This window comes from Rhinolophus hipposideros, assembly GCF_964194185.1.
Source record: "Rhinolophus hipposideros genome assembly, chromosome: 10".
NCBI classification, from domain to species: domain Eukaryota; kingdom Metazoa; phylum Chordata; class Mammalia; order Chiroptera; family Rhinolophidae; genus Rhinolophus; species Rhinolophus hipposideros.
The window spans coordinates 60252773-60273042 of record NC_138056.1 but is presented as its reverse complement, the minus strand read 5'-3'; the positions used below and the strand labels follow the sequence as shown (position 1 = coordinate 60273042).

Below are 20270 nucleotides of genomic sequence, written 5' to 3'. Positions count from 1 at the left end.
TTCCTTTCCTTTCCTTTCCTTTCCTTTCCTTTCCTTTCCTTTCCTTTCCTTTCCTTTCCTTTCCTTTCCTTTCCCCTCCTTTTGTCGTCGTCCTCCTCCTCCTCCTTCTCCTCCTCCTCCTTCTCCTCTTCCTCCTCCTTCTAACTGCTTATTACTTTTCCAGGTACAGATAATACCACAATTGTTTATCCATTCATCTGTTGTCGGAGATTTGAGTTGTTTACAGGCCTTAACTATTACAAATAAAGTAGCTATGAAGTTTTTGAACACTTCTTTGTATGGATATATGTTTGTGCTTTTTTTGGGTAAATAGCTTGAGGGGTGAAAGACTGGGTCATTTTGTAGTCTTGCTGTTCCTTTTAAGTAGTATTTTTCTATATTGTTAGTCCTTTAGTATGAACTGGTGTAGTTATCTTGCTCTTCCCTTACCCTTAGGAAGTAAGGACTCACCTGGGACAATGGGAAAGATGATAGGAAAGGGAGTAGGACCCTGAGAAATAAGTATAGAGAAGAGATGGTTTGGCTTAGACACATCAGAGAAAAGCAAGTGTTGTTAGCCTTCTAAATCTGTGTATTGGGAAGCCTGAGGAGGAAAGAGTATTCAAGTATTAAATATCCAAAGACTAACTTCCTTATTTCTCATGTGGCCCTTTACAAGTAAAAATTTGTTTCTACTTTACTGAGATTTTTAATGTTATTTTCCAATGATTCTAAACTATCTGGCACCCTAATGATGTAGACCTATATTGTTCTTATTTCATATCTACTGTGTCTGCTTCTGCTAGTGGCTCGTCGTCCACAATGGCCCTTCTGTTTCATAGGTAGTTTCATGGCAAGAAAAGTGGGGGGATTTGTATACTTTTGGAGACAGAATTGTTCCATTAGCTTTTCTATGAATATTTAAGATGGAATCTCTCAGCAAGGACATTTATGACTTACTGTTATTTGTATGACTGTAAGAGTAAATAAAGGTAACTTATAGACAGGATGTTTTATTTGATAATATAATAAAAAGCTAATAAGAAATGAGACTTTCGATTTTAGCTCATTTTGATATATCAACTATTCATTTTAGACATGTTTTATGGGCTAACACTGGATTTGTAGCATTCTATCACTTCAGTATTAATTTTGAAAACTAATGTTTGCACGTTTTCTTCTTTTTTTTTAAAAAATGAATGTTATATCATATCAGCAGCCTTGATTTCAGTCCGTTTTCCATACTTAGAGGAAGTATGTCTGCAAGTGTTCTCATACCGTAATTTTTTTCTTGAAGCACACTATCTTTGTTCTATACTTGAAGTGGTTTTTAGAAAGCTTTTGATTTTGTTTATTTTTTTCTTAAAAAATATTCTAGATAATGAAGCTCAAAAGAAATCATTTGAAATTGAAACTAAAGGAACTACTAGTTCTATAAAAAGGGGAGGAGAGAGTAAGAGAGTTTAGTACCATAGTAGAGAAAACCAGAACAGTAAGGGTGTTGAATATCAATTCTGTCCCATGAATTAATTACTGACATTTGTTGTAGTATGTATCTGAAGAAGTACGTACATATTCACCATTCTGAGTGGAATATTTGAAAATATAAAAATGGATACTTTTGTTAAAGGTAGAAAAGACTCTGCCTTATTTTTAGTACCTTGAAATTGTGCTAATTAAAAAAAAAAGCTTTTTTGAGAGGGAATATACAAGTAGATATGTGATTTGAATTGGGTTTCCTACAGAGCAGCATAATACTTGGGATTTTAAGGCAATAATTTATTGCACTTTATTTCTCAGTATGACTTAAGTTAAAACGTACTTCTGTACATTTTTATAGTTCCTGGTCTGACAGGGGTCTGCATGGTATTGGTGTTATTCCTGATGATTACAGCTTCCACATATGCAATCCGGTGAGTGTTAGACTCATGATTTTGATGTTTAGTGGTCTGATTATTTAGATTTTCTTTAGATTATCTTCATTTTTATATGTACCAAAAAAAAATGTCGATTCACCAGAATGCTTAGCCAATGCAATGTTCTGGTTAACAGACTATTCTGGGTAACTAAGACTGCAGCAGAGACATTACTGTATATCGTTTCCCGTTTTTGAAAAAATCTCTTTGTTTTAGTAAAATGGTCTATGTTGCTAAGGAATCGTGTATGAGGACTTTTGGAACTGTGGAAATTTGAGTTCTTCAGGGTCATCCTTCTGAAGGATAGTATCTCTATGACACATGAGATTGAATTCAATGTGCATGCACAAGAATATATAATTTACAATTATTGTATAACTCATTTCAGGATGCGAAGTGTTTTTTTTTTTCCTGTAACTTAATATAGTATTCTAAACAAAGCATTAGAATCATGGTCAGTGGACATCTGCTAAAATAATTGGAAATATCTGCGTTCACATTAACTCTTCTAATTACAACAGTTTGAGCAATTGCAGATATACAATTTTATGAACACTCACATGTTCTTTCTGATGGATACATTTTGTTTTTCACAATATTTTATAGTGTTTTATGTTACTGGGCAAACTTCTTGGTTAAGAAAGCAAAGAAAAAAAAGAAACAATATATGATATTCAAAAATCCTCAGTCGTTCTACTTGTTGAGATGTGAATTTAATAGAGACGCGCACCCACACACACCCACACACACCCACACACACACTGGTAAAACAGTTGCCCTACAGCATACTCAAATGAGTCTATCCTTGCACTTCTCAACACATCTGTGCACCCACACACATATCTCAAAACTTCACAAGTAAACTCACCACTCAGAGATTCACATTACAAACTTTCTGGTGTTTGTGTTTATAGACCTGATTCTTTTGTTCGCTCATTCACCATCTCCTACTGCCACCAAAATCACTCTATTTCTATCCCTTTCATGCTCCTGATCTCTCTCTCTCTCTCTCTCTCTCTCTCTCTCTCTCTCTCTCTCTCTCCAGATACCTACATATTTTACCAAAATAGGACAAATTATACATACTATTTTAAATTTGCTTCTTTCTTAAATTTTGTTATGGACATTTTTCCACATTAATAAATATTTCTCTATCATTGTCTGCTGTTGGCACAGCATATCACCATATAGGTAAACATTATTTGCCCAGTCTCGTATTGTTGGATATTTTAGGTTGCTTCCATTTTTTTTTTCAGTATTTCAATTATGAAACAAACACCCCATCCATATGTCTTTGTATAATTTTTCAATTACGTCCTAAGGAAAAATACCTAGATGTAGAATGACTTGGTCAAATGGTAAGCACACTTTTAAGATTTTTTCTAAAAATTGAAAATCATCTTACGAAAGGTGAATCTCTAACATTAGTGCATGAGGGTGCCAATTTTGTGAGGAGAAATTTTATTTTAGTTACATCAAACATTCATTAAAAAAACTTACTTTTTCAGTTTTAGGAGTTTTTGAAGGAAAATTAGGACATCTGACATATTTATTCATAAGACTGAATATATATGAATATTCTACATCTAGAAAAAAATCCTTAATTGAGAGATAGTTTTGTCAAATGGAACATAGAGATCAACTGAGCCATCACATTTGTGCTCATAAATAATTTAGTGAACACGTCTTAATCTTTAGGTTTTTTTGTTTTTGTTTTTTTAATTTGTTTAAAAGAGATTATCAAACCAATTCTGCTTTTCTCCAAGCTTTATTATAAGAATCATGTAATTCTTAGGTGACCATGGAGATAACTCTTCTATCCTTTCTCTTTATCAGTCACGAAATAAAGCATTGGAAAATTAGGTGAATAAATATCACTCCAATATTTGATTTCTAGTAGTTGAATGTAGTCTAGTTATTTACTGATGGTTCAATATTGGTCAATGTGTTGAAATAAGTAATATATACTAATAACAGATGACAGAAATACAAATATATTTTCATCTCAATAGACTTTAAAACGGCAGTTATTAAATCTGAACTCTAAAATATGGGTTTAAATAATCAGAGTAAAGTAGGAAATAATTTCCTTTATAGAATTAAAAAATGTAAAAGCCAGGACTGAGATCATACTTACAGTGAAACATGAGATACATTCCTAAGAAAATTGCAAAAGAGCAAAAGTGGTATTTTTAATTCCATTAAAGCATACCATTATTTACATATGGTAAGAAATTAAACATTTAGAGTTATTAAAAAGAATGCAACAAGTTATCATTAATTTCAGAAAGATAGGTATAATTGTCTAACCAGAAAATCCAAGAGAATTATGGGGAAAAGATTAGGGTTATAGCAAATAAAAGAGTTGAAATAAGTAATTGAGTATAAAATATATATACATATATATATATATACACACACACGTATATATATATATACATATATATATATATATCTTACATAATAGCTATTATCAGTTTGAAAACTGAAAGAAAAAGATACCACTAACAATTGCAACAAAAACAAAATATCTAGGAACAAGAAATTAGGTGAAAGCCATTTAGGAAAAAACCCACAATTTCACTGAGAAAAATAAGCGGAGATTTGAATAAACACTGTATACTGTGATGATGGAGTTCTTCCTGTTATTTATGTTTGTTCCAATTCCAATTAAAATCCAAGATAGGTTATTTGTTTGTTTATTTAATTTAGCAAAGCAATTTTACATTTCATCCAAGTTTATGTCCAAAAGAAAAGTAAAAGGGGGGAATGTGGTTTACTAAACTTTAAAATGATTAAGCTTCAGTAACTGAGAACAGAATAGGACTTACTTGCAAAAATGACCAAGACATTGAACCGATGATAGAGTTGATAGAAAGCCTTTGAAGAGACTTTGCTATATAAGAACCTGCTAAATAAGAAAGATGCCACTACAAACTTATGAGGAAAGTAAGGCTTAAATTCAAGATAACTCAAAAAGTTAATTGTAAAAAAATTGCACCATTAAAAATTTATAAAAAACTTTAAGTGGGTGTTTATCAGATTTCATAATGGATAAGGAAAAATGGGAAATAATAAATAAAAAGATAGTAAAACTAGCATATACAAAACTAAAACTATATATATTATAAAATTTGAAATGTAAACATGTTATTTGGCAAAGTATTACAATTATACAGAACTAGTACATGCTTAAAATTTGAATAGTTTACTCACAACAAGAAAAGTTCGCTATAGAAATGGGTAATAATTATGAACAGATAAGTCACAGAAAAATTAAAAGTGTGTAACACACAAAAGAAATAATACCCTATTGACTTACATAAAATAATGAAAACTTATAAAGTGGAGTCCAGGTTTCGGGAAACTGGCGCTCCTATTCTACAGTTGGGTTTATAATTGATAAAGATATTTTCAGAGAGCAACGGCAGTGTGAGTCAAAGGCATTGCAGGGCGGCCGGTTAGCTCAGTTGGTTAGAGCATGTTGCTACTGACACAAATAACACCAATGTTGCCGGTTCAATCCCTGCACCAGCCACTTTGAACTGCACTCTCCTTAAAAGAAAAAAAAAAAAAAAAAGGAAGGGAAAGCATTGCAGATGTGTGCCCTTTGATCTAGCAATTCCATTTCTAGGAATTAAGATTAAAATAGAATCAGATATGTGCAAAATGCACGTTAACAAGGATTTTGTTTATAGTAGCAAAAACTGAATGACGTAAATGTGAATTAATTGGCTATTGCTTAAATCTGGGGTTCTAAAAGGTTTACGGATTATATAAGAATCATCTCAAAAACTTTCATGAATACCTGCCATCCACCTCTAAGATTCTAGTATATGAATATTCATCTGACATATGAAATAAAATAACTGTTAGTCCTTTTACTTCTCTCAAACATTCTATAGATTGTTTATCATGCTCCCTCCTTTGTAGACACATTGGTGTTATTTTTATCTTACACACTGTCTAGGGAAAGAATATAAACTGTAATGAGCACTTACTTAATTTCTCTCCATTTCAGTTTCCTTTGAACTAATCTCAAAATATGTGTTGGAAGAGGAACATTAGTTGTTTTAGAAATCATTTGAAAATGAGAATATTGACAAAATGGACAGCAAAAGTACATGTTAGCAGACTATAACTGCTCCTTAGCCTTACATCATAACTTGAAAATAAACACATTATTTTAATTCTTTCCATATATCTTTATTGGAAATACAAAATACCTTTAAAATGACAAAAGTGTTATTTGTAATTTTGTCAGCTCTCTGCGTGTTATGTTAATACTGTAATATTTATAGATAAATTTCAAATGAACTCATATCTTAATTTTCTTCATTTAGGACGTGTTTGAAGTGATGCATGATCTTTTTAATGAGATGAAATGTACAATGACTTACACTTAGTTTGGTTTTTCAGAGTTTCTAACTACGACATCTTCTGGTACACTCACAATCTCTTCTTTGTCTTCTACATGCTGCTGATGTTGCATGTTTCAGGGTAAGTATAAAAAATATTTTAAAAATCATGTGTGCCTACAAATGGGGTAATGAAAGATGCATCTACAGGAATTTTCATAGGGAGTGGTAAAATTATGTTGTTAGTTGGAATTGAGGGTAATGTTAAGAATGAAAAAAATAATTTTATTTTTAGCATAGCGTGTTTTAATGAAACTAGTATAAAAGTATATTAAAATTTAAATACAAAGTTACTTATTCCACAGTCTTGTAGTTTTTAAAACTCTCTATAGTTATATCCTGATAACTTCTAAAAGAAATTCATTAAGAAGCGAAGGACTTCAGGGAATTTTAGTGTTTATATTTTCAGGAATTCCTTAATGTCTTGCTGCTGCGGAATTTGTAATGATGGAGTTACCAGTTTTAAGTTTCAAAAGGCCTAAAGGCAATAATAATTACAAAGGCAAAGATTTACAATGACAAAGGACAAAGATCTGTCAAAAACACCAGAAAATCACAAAGGGAAACATGAAAGTATCCTTAGCTTGTTGTGAAGAATATACCCAAATATTTTAACAAGTATATGGACCCAAGCAGTGTTCTCAAAAGTATGGCGCTTGAAATAATCCATTAGTTAGAGAAAGGAAATGATATATTTTTGTGTATGCATATATTTGCATGATCAACAGAGTGGACTTGTGTTTTTTTCCCTTGATGCTCACACTAATGTAACACAATAGGCCATAGTCTGGCATCAGGTTCACTTGGTTTAGCAGAAGAATACAGGACAGGAAACATTGGGTGTCAACAGGATGATGTCAGGTGCTCCTTCAGTGGGGGTCCATCTTGTTCAGGAACCATCTGCCACTTCCTCTCCCTTACCCCCCAAGTGTAACTCAGTTTTAAGATGACAAGACCATATGGAAAGACATGGACTACTTTGCTGTGGGTAAGACTCATACTCCACAGGAACCAGTATCTTGGTAACAGCCCTCAAGGGATGCCCTCAGTTGTAAGAACACATTGAACATAGGAAGCTGAGGTGTGTGAGTCTTAAGTGATTTCATAGTTCACTCACTGTCCTCCTGGTCCAGATGCATGCCACCAGTAATAAACAATGTTGCCTGGTAACAGCTTGCTCTCCCCATTTATCTTAACCCAAAATGTCCTCAGGGAAACAGTGTTTGGAGAACAGTGCAGACTTGCTATTAATCTTTTCTTCAGAATGTTTTATAATGTACTATGTCAGTATATTAGGTCACATTCATAAATTTTATTTTTATTTCAGGATGCATTTTCAAAATGTTTTTCTCCGTGATGTTGGAGACCAGTGGTTTAGAAAGCAGTGTTAGATGGGTCTCTATCTCGCAGGTCTTGGGTTGATTTGTTCTGTACCATAGTTCTAAAACATATAGTGGTAGAACACCAGAAACATGACCACACATTATATTCCCAACTTCCAGGTAGCCATTCTTGTCACACAGGAAAAGGCTATGGTCAATGGAAGCTCTAGATTTCATTCTTTTTCCATTGTAGGGATAACACGTCCTGTGGAGAATTATGACACCAAAAAAGCCCATGGTAGAGAAAACCTGCTTTATAGTCTGTTCTTTAAATGGTTTGTTGCCTGCCCCAGGCTATTATCATAAAATGGGCTATGATGGGTTATCATATGATGGGTTATAAGATACTACTAATGATAATACCAATAATTTAAAACAATTACATAATGCTTACTATATGTCAAGTTTAAATTAAAAATGATTTAGATGCTTTATGTCATTAAATGATCAACATTTTATAAGGATAAATAGTAATGTGAAACCTACTGTAGAGGTGGGAAAGCTGAGGTTTAGAGAAAGTAAGTAACTTGCTAAAGTTTCCTTAACTGATGTATCTTGAATTCAATTCCAGTCATTCTGACTCAAACACTCATGATTTTTACTTATAGGCTGTGTTTTGGAGAGCTCTATACATCTAAGAATTTGGTCTTAAGATTTCTTTAAAAGGTTAATAACTTTTTAAAAATAATTGTTTTGTTTCTCAATTACAGGTGACATACAATATTATATTATTTTTGGGTGTATAACATAGTGATTAGACATTTATAAAACTTATGAAGTGATCACCCCGATAAATCTGATACCCATCTGACACCATATATAGTTATTACAGTATTATTGATTATATTACCTATGCTATGCTTTACATCCCTATGACTATTTTGCAACTACCAATTTGTACTTAATTAAAAAGGTTAATATCTTGATTTATCTGGGATTGTGTTCTCTCTCCCTCTCTCATCTATCTATAACAATCATTTGTTAGCATAACAGGAAAATGCAATCATTTGTTAGCATAATTAATTGTGCATTCTTTTGCCTTATGTTCTACTGTTAAAACTCTGAGAAAACTTTTCTTTGTAATTCAAAATGGAGCCATTTTTAAATAAAAGATTTAGGATGGTACCAGAGAGTAAAGGGGGTCAAAAATATGGTGATGGAAAGAGAACTGACTCTGGGTGGTGAGCATACAACGTGATAATATAGATGGTGTATTTTAGAAATGCACACTAGAAACGTATATAATTTTACTAACCATTGTCACCCCAATAAATTTAATATAAGAAAAAAGTTCAAGAGTTCAAACAAATAAATTTAAAAAAGAATTACATTGAGAATTCTTCATTTTTTGGAAATTAAAGAAGAAATATTTAAAATTTATTTTTGTTGAACAAGGGTCATAAACAGAAAGTGACTTACAGAAAGAAATAACAAAAGGCATCTACAGGCTGAATTATATATAATCAAAATATTATGCCAACTGAAGTAATGGTTCTTTACATATTATCAGCAAAATTAAGAAAACAATTATTCTAATACTGAAATAAGTGTCGTGCAAAAGGTATACAATACTATAAGCATTCTAGAATGCATATTTTAATGAAATTTAATCTTTTTATTTAAGTATAATTGACAAATAAAATGGTATATATTTAAAATATATAATCTAATGATATACAATACATGTTGTGAAATGATTAATACAATAAAGTGAATTAACACATTCATCATTTCTACAGGTTTTTAATTTTTTTTTTCCTAGTGTGAAGGCTTAACATCTACCCTCTTAGAAAATTTCAAGTATACGATACAGTATTATTAACTATAGTCACCCTGCTGTACATTCGTAGATTCTTAGAACTTATTCATCTTAAAACTAAAAGTATATAACCCTATGAAGGCTCATTTTGAATAAAGCTACATAGATTATGCCTCTGGTGTGGGAATAATTAGTACTACTGGAAAATCTCACAGATTTCTCAAACTGGAACATTTCTTAAAACTTTTTTTAAATTACTAAAGGATCTATCTATAAGTAAATCTGTTGAAATTATTATCATTTGTGCCAATGTTGAGGAATTAGACATATCTTTACTTATGAAATGCCTTGATAATTTCATTCTTTAGCTTTTGCTTATATGAATAAAGTGCAGTTATTCAAGACAAATTGCTTAGATTTATATCGAGATTTTCGTTAAACAGTATGCTTTTGGTTTGAACAGAAAATCGCTGTTTGCCGGGAATTTACTCCTCTGTTTATCACTGGGCTAAGTACTATACACGGTATAGAAGAACAGCTTAATAAATAATTTGTCGTCTCTTGGCATTGGTAATTAGTTTGGGATTTTAAAAACCAGTTGAAAGAGCTAGAAATAACATTAAATTGAATATTTTCCAATTGTAAATGTATTTTATTATGAAGAATTCTAATAGTTTAGGGAATATGGGCTAGAAATTTTAGAAAACTTTACGCTTCCAGGAGGAAGCAATTAGAAATTGTTGGGTAATTTCTCTACCAAAAGCAGACTTTTGCTGTAAGAGGAGCAATTGCTTCATACGACTTTCTAAGGTTAATGTTTTTTTTCATAGAATCTCAAATTTTGAAGGAAGCTTGAAGGACATACCTTCACCAAGACTCTTTGACTCTCCCGTATAATATGCCTAAGTAAATATTAAATTCTAAAAAGCCCATTCTGTCGTTGGGAAGCTGTCATTTTCACTAAGTTCTTTATCTTTTGAACCAGAATTTATTTTAATTTCTGGGTAGATTTTTAAAAATCTATGACTCTAGAGGCCATGAAAATTGAGTCACTCTCCTCTCTAAATTCTGTTTATCTGTTTCTTGCATGATGGTATTCCAAGTCTCATCATTATTACTAACTTTCTCCTTTGAGTATATTAATAGTTAATAGTCATTGAATACTTATCATGTATTGTACTAATGTTTGATCTCATTAAATCTTCCCAACAACACTGGTAAAAATCTGCTACTGCAGATTACTCCTGTTACTCCTGTGAGGGAACAGGGGCCGTGAATAACTTGCAGAAAAGTCATGGTGAGAAAAGTAGAAGAGCTTGGGTTTTACCCCAGGTATCAGATTCCCAAGCCCACGTTCCTAACCACTAAATAAATTATGCTAGCTACAGTTTGGCATGGCTTCGTGGTATGGCATTTAAAGCTGGAATCCAAACTAAATGAAGTGCTCTTGGGGAATGCAATCTGACATCGGCAAAGTGGGAGTCTTACCTTCTTTGCCCTAAATATTGCAATCAATATTACTTAGGACCCAAATAGCTTGTCCCGTGATTATTCATGCCCTTTGACCTAGTTTTCATTCATCTCACCTATGTTTTAGAGGGTTTTTTTCCCCATTATTTATTATATAAGCAAATCTATTGTTTGGCACCCTAAATAAAACACATTTTATATGCATTAAGCTCAGGTGTTTCTTTTCAGTGTCTACATAGATCTTTAAAATGCATTTATTTTCTTTTCCAAGAGATCTGTATAGCATGACAATTACTAAAAACACTTAATATTTATATGACAGATAATTTGTCCTTTATTTTTCTTATCCATTAGATGGGATTAATAAAATCATCTACATCATAGGATTGTCTCAGGTTTAAATAAGTAGGCAGAATGTAGGTGGAATATGGACCCACTCAATCCTAAAAGAAAAAAAACAAAACAAAAACAAAACAACTTGTTTTTTGGTACAAAAACTTGTACCAGTGCTAATAGGTGTGTAAAGAAGAAAATCCACAGTTAACTGTTTGAAGAATCACCTTTTTTGATTCTTGAAAAACACATAGCACTTTTGAAGAGCCCATATTTTTCTGTTAGCAATGTAATTTGAAAATATAATGGAAACTACTTAGCAGATTAACAGAAATTTCTTTGAAAGAGCAGTAAGTTTATAACATTGTTAGGTTTCAAAAATTCAATTGATTTTAACATAAAGATTTGTCTTGAGATTTGTAAAACAAACCTTCTCCTGAGGAAATATTTTTTTCTAATTTTTAATACACTTTTCTGGGAGGCTGCTATTTGTGTGGTACACTAAAGATACTTCAATCCATAGGACATTTTGGGGGTTGGGGAGAAGCCCAAACTGTTTCTTCTTTCCAGAGAGAAATGTAACTAGATTTTCTTTCTTCATTTTCATTTGAAAAACTTATTAGGAGGAGTTATATACTGCTATTTTCACTTACTGATAAAAAGGATATTGGAGAGAAAAGCGATTATGAATGTCAGAGAGCCTCAGCCAAGAGCCCAACCCTACTCCTTTCAAAGGCATGTGGAAGGGATGCATTGTAAATGAGATTTGGCACCCTAACCTCTCATTCTTACCATAGTCAACACTCCTCCTTGCTTTAGCTCTGGACAGTTGAGTGGGTAGTAATTTTATTTTATTTTTTATTTACATGAGAGAGGAATTATAAAGCAATAATTTTAAAAAGAGAGGAGAAAGGTCCTTCTCAAATGTATGGATGGCAGTGAGAGCCAGTTAATAGTGCAAGTAATTTCTTGTGCCAGCTCTGCTGGACTTCTCAGACCTTAATTTATTATATAAATGATACTTGAATTATTTTTTTTAAATAGAACTCTCTGTCATTTGGGACTCCATTTGGCAAGAGTACATTTTAGAGCATGATTTATATTCTGCTTGAATCATTTTGTCTAGGGAATTTAAAAGAAATGGTTTTCTGTGTGCATGTTTCGGAAACCTTGTTCTTTAAACTGGAGAAAGACAGTGGGGAGCCTTTGTCAACAATGACATTAATGAACTGGAGGCGCTGCTGGCTTCATAGGGTGTAGGCTCAAGAAGTTAACCAGGGTTAGACAAATATTCATGAGATTAGGCTTATTATACTGGTTTACCCTCCCTCTCCTTTGCCCCTAGGAAGAAGAAATTAAGAATATACTATGGGGTGCTGGAGGTATTTATGCAATATAATTAAGAGTTAAAAGTTGCTGGTTCCCAAGTACCTTCTCTTTTAGAAGCCACTTGGACTGAGGGCTCATCCACATAGATTTGGCAGGAGGAGAGCATTGTGTGATCTTCCTACTGGGGAGAGGTACCTGGCTTCTTAGAATGTCAAACTGGTACTTGGTAAAGCCAGGGAAAGGAAGATCCAGAAGTTGTGTGTTAATAAATTCTATTCTAGTACTGAAAGAGAAACAATTATTTCCCTATATTTTCTTTTCAGTTTCTCTTTCCTTGCCTCTCGATTTGAAGTCACTATATAATTGATTGTTCAAACCAGACACTTCTGAGAATAAAATGGGATACTATTAATAATTAAACTGTAGCTGTGGGTAAAATAGCGCATATGGTCATTCTGTTTATTCCCAGGCATAGAGGAAAGTTCTAGGGAGGCTGATGTGTTACATTTAAGACAGGCCTTGAGCCAGAATCACAAATAAACACTTTACCTCAAATAGGGGTTCTACATGGATATTTGGGAGCCCACAGCCTTAAAATAATAAACACGGTATATTTGCCTAGCTTTATCCTACTTTAGAGGTTGTATTGGATGTCCTCTAATATGGTAGGAAGTTGAGGGTTTGCATGCTCATCATCATGGTTAAATCTTTGGTATACTATCCATCACTCTTACAGCTGATCTGCTCCGAACACTTTCTAGATGCTTAATTTCCAATGGGTCTGACATAATTGTTGTGAATTAATTCGATGTCCATTATTTCTACCACAAAATCCTACTTCTACTTCAATAGAACAGGAGTTCTCAACTTGGATTCATACTATCTAGGAATGATTAAAGGGATGTAGGCTATGCATGAATTTCTGAAAAAGAAACACCACACACACACACACACACGTACACACACACACACATTTGGGAACTTGTTGCAATGATGTTGCTAACCTTTTTTGGTATCATAGAGATTATTCATTATGAATTTGTACCAACTGGACACACAGTTACCAAGTTTGCTATTTGGAAGTGCTGGAAAGGCTGCATGAAAAAGTTAGACAACCTGAACTTTTCGCCAGCAATTCATGGCTCTTGCATCACGACAATGCACCAGTTCGCACAGCACTGTCTGTGAGGGAGTTTTTAGCCATTAAACAAATAACTGTATTGGAATACCCTCCCTACTCACCTGATCTGGCCCCCAATGACTTCTTATTTTACCTGAAGATAAAGGAAATATTGAAAGGAAGACATTTTTATGACATTCAGGACATCAAGGGTAATATGAGGACAGCTCTGATGGCCATTCCAGAAAAAGAGTTCCAAAATTGCTTTGAAGGGTGGACTGGGCACTGGTGTTCGTGATAGCTTCCTAAGGGGAATGCTTCGAAAATGACTGTTGTGATATTCAGCGATGAGGTATGTAGCACTTTTTCTAGGATGAGTTCACTAATTTAATTGTCAGACCTCGTGTATACCCTCAATTCCCAAAGCTGTGTGCGGCCCAAATTAAGTTAAAAATAACCAAACTAAAGCCAGATTTTTTCTAGCAAGTTATAATGTTACCTTTACACATTATATCGTCTGCCTAAATTTTGTCCAGAGTTAAAAATGGATTGTGGGAAAAATAAGAACTACTGGGACAATTTTCTTCTCACATGAAGGCTACTCTAAGGAGAACTTAACTGACAAATATAGATATGAGTTTGTGAATCACACTATCATTTTAGAGGATAATAATTGTATTATTCATAATAATTTCCAAGGTTTGGGTAATATTTAATATGTGATGGGTACTATTCTTAGCACTTTATGCACACATACATAAGCATATGTATACACGCACCACACAGGTTTTTTTTTTTAAATACAGCACTATGAGGTAAGTACTGTTATTGTCCTCATTTTATAAATGACAAAATGAGTCACAGAAGGTTAAATTAAATGTCAACCCAAAGTCACCCAGTTAGTACTTGATAAGGCTTGAGGATTGAACCCAAAGTCTGACCCCAGAATATTAGCATTTAATTCCCACCCTTATCTTGAATTATTGAATTATTTATTCATGGTTTTGAAGGTACCTTTGCTTACAAATGAAATATATTCATGTCATGTGAAGATCTAGGATATCATTCCAATTTATCTGTATAAATTGGTGAGTGTGTATATGTGTATGCTTGTATGTATTTCATAAGAAATACAAATTTCTTACAAGGTATATAGATTCCAAGAGTTTGAAGGTTAAATTTAGTTCTCCCAGAAAACAGAGTGAGAAGTAAATGCCTTCTTTTTGGTCTGCTTTATAAATGTTTCTTAAAATGTACAACCTCATTATGATAAACATGATAACTTTATAATACATCTAAAAGTAAATTTCTATTTATGTGGAATTTTGACATTCAAAATTCTCCACGTAATTTGAAAGTAACAATGAAAAAACCTAGGATCTAGACTACAGCCAATAAAAACACAGGGGAAGAGATACTCTTATCAGTACTCTTATCAGTACTCTTATCAGTACTCTTATCAGTACTCTCATTGCCACGCTGCGTCTTTATAGTTGGTCATTCAGGGAATAGGTTGCCCACGTCTTTTAAAGGCTGTTACCAAGCCTCAGAGTGGTGTCTGCCATTGCTAACAGCATAGAACAAGGATAAGTGTGGGAATTGCACAGAAAAAAGGAAAAAAGAAAGACTCTACATACCGGAGGTGTCAAAAAAAATGTATACATATGACTTGTATTTATCTTTTGTTATCGCTATATATTGAGTATTACAATTTTAATATAGTTTTTTTTTTCCTTTCTTAAAATGTGTATACATTTTTTTTTGGCACCGTCTGTACATATATGCCTTGAAAATGTGCAGGGAAAGAAAAAGTCACATAAACACCATATATTCAGAAGCCTTTTTAACAGAATATTATACGATACATGAAACCTTAGGTAAAAGGGAGAAAGTCAAGTTATAGCTGAATTTGTAGTTGAATAGTGGAACATTCCCGTGTTCTCTTCTGCCTACCCCCATTATGTATCTGTGAGTTCCAATATAAAAGAGAGAAAAAAAATACTGCTGAGTGATCTATCTTAGGTAAACTAGTGTTTTTGAAGATAGGAATGTTTTTACCTGTCTTAATCAATGGAATCCCTTTCACAAGTCATCACTTACTATTTGCTGGATTAAGTGAAATTGTATTAATTGAAGTATAGCTAAGAATATGTTGTCCTTCTAGGCTCTTCCAAATTTCTTCAATTATCAAAGCATTGCAGATAGTAATAAAAAATTATCTGTGTATTTTTTAAATGTAACTTGAAACCCGTTTTGGGACTGTCACTTATGTTTAGTGTTATCTAGGCAGTAAGTTATTATGGCAACTAGTGTATCAACTCCAGTGCCAGAGAAAATAGCTAGTAAATCATGCCTATTTTGGTTGCATTATAGACTGGCACATTTTTGCTGGGGAGTTTTGTGTACTTCTGCGGCTAAAAATTCTTTGGAACACAGAAGGAAAAAAATTCATTTCCCTGTTTGGTTTTTGAATTTTTCACTTAAATATATAGGATGAATAAAATTCCTGAGGAATTAAGTCTTATATGAAATCCTAATCCCCTTCAATAATATTTACATATTTACCATATGTTAATAAACATGGTGTTCTATACATTTATAATCTTTAAGAAATGTGTGGGATTCCCACTTATAATTTCCCATTCATAGGATTAATTTTTATTTTTATGTAAAAATGATTTTTCTGTATAACATTTCTGGACTTAGGTTTTATGATTTATTTATTTTTGCTGATGTTTTATCCTGCAAGCTAGATGGCTACAGGAATTGCTGTCATATGGCATTTTCTCCCATAAGCTCTGACAATTAAGTTCTCGAACTTGTTGCAACAATGTTTCTAGCCTTTTTTGATATCAGAGGGATTATTCATTATGAATTTGTACCAAGTGGACAAACAGTTAACCAAGTTTACTATTTGGAAGTGCTGAAAAGGCTGCTTGAAAAAGTTAGACGACCTGAAGTTTTTGCCAGCAATTCATGGCTCTTGCATCACGACAATGCACCAGCTCACACGGCACTGTCTGTGAGGGAGTTTTTAGCCAGTAAACAAATTGGAACACCATCCCTACTCACCTGATCTGGCCCCCAATGACTTCTTTCTTTACCTGAACATAAAGGAAATATCGAAAGGAAGACATTTTGATGACATTCAGGACATCAAGGGTAGTCCAATGACAGCTCTGATGGCCATTCCAGAAAAAGAGTTCTAAAATTGCTCTGAAGAGTGGACTAGGTGCTGGCATCAGTGCTTAGCTACAAGGGGAGTACTTGGAAGGTGATTGCAGTGATATTCAGCATTGAGGTATGTAGCGCTTTTTCTAGGATGAGTTTGCGAACTTAATTGTCTGACCTTATATATACCTCTGAAGTAGAGAGTAACAGGTACTATCTTGTTTTTGTTTTTTTTCAGCTGAGGAAACAGTAAAATGACCTATGTAACTTCACACACTTAGGGAAGGTTTGGGTTTTGATCCTATGTTCTTAGACTCCAAAGTTAATTTTGCTCAGTGTGTAGTGTCTGTGGCAGGCTACTTAATTTATGGGGCTCACTGAAAAATGGAAATGTGTGGTCCCATGATGAAAAATTATTAAGCATTTCAAGATGGTGATAACAGATGATTGAACCCATCACAAGGCCCTTCTAAGAGAAGGATCCCGTAAGACTGCACAGGTTATACCCATGATACTGGCTCCGTCTATGTTGCCTAATTTTGTACCTTCAGCAGTGCCCCCAGCAAAAGCTAGACACAATATGTGCTCCAGTCAAGCTGCAGCATGCAGATACACTCAGGTATCATTGGCAAGAACCCAGGAAAGAGTGCAGCGGTAAGACCCTGGCTACACTAGACAAAATGGGGATGACAGTAAAAGTTTTGGTTGGAAGTGTATGCAGATGCTTGGGGTTTCCTTGAGGCACATTGGGTCCCTAACTTAGGAAAGCACTCTGCCTGCTAATAGGAAGGCTTGACTCTCTTGATAACTTGTCTGCTTAGGTTAGAATTGGTTCAGGTCAGGCAGGACTGAAATCTTAGGTTGGACTTGACAGTACTCAAGGGTGAAGGGGGATAATGTAAGTTGCAGACTGATTTAATGGTGTTTTCTGCAAGATGAATGTACGTACATGGTTTATTTTACTAAATACCATTGCAAAATCTAGACATCTTATTTGAAGTTAGTATATGAGTTCAAACTCACTTTCATGTTTGTTAAAACCAGATGACTCATCAATCATGTGTTTCAACAACCACCACCACAAAAAGTTGTTTATATACTTTACTAATTCATTCAGTGAATGTTTATTAAACCATTTCTCTAGATCATAGGCACAGTTCTAGGTGCCAGAAAAATAGCAGAGGCACAGGACAAATTCTTGACCTTAATTTGTGTACATTCTAGAATTTTCACAGTTAGATGCTGTGGTGATTTCTCCTCCTGGCATTGGAACCCTGGGCTGGGTAGCCTAGTGTGGGACTGGGACCACTCCCTCTTCAGGGGTGATGTGAGATGCTAAGTTGTCCCTCCCAGTGCTCAACCAGGACCTGTGGGTTTCAGGTCAGCCAACTTCCTGTTCCCGTCCTACTACCAGTCTCCATGTGGCCTCTTCTTTAAATCCTTAGTTATAGGGGTTCTGTTCAGCTAGTCTTCAATGGTTTTTTAGATTGATTGTTCTATAATTTAGTTGTAGTTTAATGTGGTGTTGGGAGGTATCTGGCACAGCTTTTATCTATTCCACTATCTTTTCCCATCCTTCTAAAAAATTTTAAGATGCGGTTAATGTAGGGATGGTTTTGAGATTCTTCTTTCAGTAGGGGTGATATTTCGTAATATTTCACTTTTGTCATAACATTTTTATGATTTATATGTTGTAACTTAGTAGGATGTATTTTGTGTTCTCTCTCTCTGTCTCTCTGTCTCTCTGTCTCTCTCCATACATATATATATATATAATGACTCTGTGACAGCCAGGCATTAAAAAAAGAAAAAGATAGTATAAGTATATGTCTCTTGAAGAAAAAAGGAAGAAAAAAAAGAAAAATCTATTTTGGAAACACTGTTGAGTGTTGAAAACATATCTTGAAATCCTTATGAGTCCAAAAACAATAGCATTCACAAACTTATAGTTTGTTACACCATACAATCATTGATTTCTAATGATAAAAGAACACTACACATTCCAAAAATACTTCAAAAATCTTTCCTTTGGAACATAGTGCACTATAACTAAAAAAATTAGTAATAAATGTTCCTATTTCTATTTTACTCTATGTATCTCCTTCCCCTACCCTGACTATATAACTGCCCTAACTTGGCAAGACTCTGTTTATCATTCACTAAAATCTTTTCCCTTCCTGTTTTTTACTTTCAAACTATTATTTAATTATATAAGCTACAACAAGACATACAAGAATGTTCCCTTCATTTTAACGTTTAGGTATACTTGTTATATTCATACAAATTATGTGGTTATTGTTTGCTTTTAAAAGGAATTCACTAGAAGTGCACTGAAGGTTTACTATGTTACTATGTGCAAGGAACTTGCTGAATGGCGGATGAGGTTAAGCAGTGAGAATGGACATATAGAGATTATGTAAATGAATAAAGCATGATTCCTTCTACGAATTTGGGAACAAACCATGTGTCTTTCCTCATCCTTGTTCCTCATATTGGAATGCCATTCTTCTATTCTCTAACCATTGAAATCTCCACATTCTTTAATTGCTTTCTCTATGAAGCCTTTCCCAGAATGTCATAAATTCATCATCTCTATGTATTTCAATTGCTCAATACTTACATGTAGATCATGGTTTCTATTTTGGACAGCACAGATTTCAACTGTTTCCACCATAATGGAAAGTTCTGTTGCATTAAATTATAAGCTTCTTGAAGGCAGGGGCCATATCATTTAAATTAATAAAGTTGAAAACAATAAACATAACAATAAAATAATAGATGTAAAATAGTTATGTCTCAGTGGTGATGTGGGACAAGAAAGAGGATCAGGATTGTTTGGCATGTAGACACAGAGCTGCATTTGGAAAGATTGCATTAAACTCTAAAGAAACATGTATATTATGTCTGCTAAAATAAATGTAAATACTAGGGATTTAAAACAATAATAAAAAGCACACATAATTTGTAACTCACTTTCAACAAATATGGTCACAGTGAAGCAAATGGATTAAAGAGATGACATTTGATTTTTGCCTACCAATCCAAATATTGATAATATCTAGTCTATATTCCTATTCAGAATTCTTCAGAACAACATTATTTTAATGGGCTTGAAATAGATTTCTAAAGAAATATTATATTTTAAGAATGCATGCTCTAAGAATTCTAAGAAATTCCGCATTAGTACCAAAGAAATGAGTACTTCTATTTTTTAGTAGTGGAATGAAAAGGAAGGTCATTACATTTAATTGAACTTGAAAAATAACATAAAATTGTTGGCTCGGTAGACATGTACTACCTCCTATTCCAGCTCTATAAAATGAAAATCATACATTTTTGTTCAGTTCATACATTGGTCTTTAATTTCAGAATATTGTCCATAAATAGGATGAC

General features: G+C 33.5%; 1 protein-coding gene across 6 annotated transcripts in view; it reads left to right on the top strand.

The window, feature by feature from the left end:
• NOX4 (NADPH oxidase 4) overlaps positions 1 to 20270 on the top strand; it is a 160200-nt gene that overhangs the window by 44816 nt on the left and 95114 nt on the right. For all 6 annotated transcript variants that reach the window (XM_081064752.1, XM_081064749.1, XM_081064750.1 and 3 more), the window contains 2 exons: positions 1820 to 1892; positions 6315 to 6395. In XM_081064752.1, coding sequence (XP_080920878.1) covers positions 1820 to 1892; positions 6315 to 6395 — 154 coding nt within the window. The remainder of the gene's footprint in view (positions 1 to 1819; positions 1893 to 6314; positions 6396 to 20270) is intronic.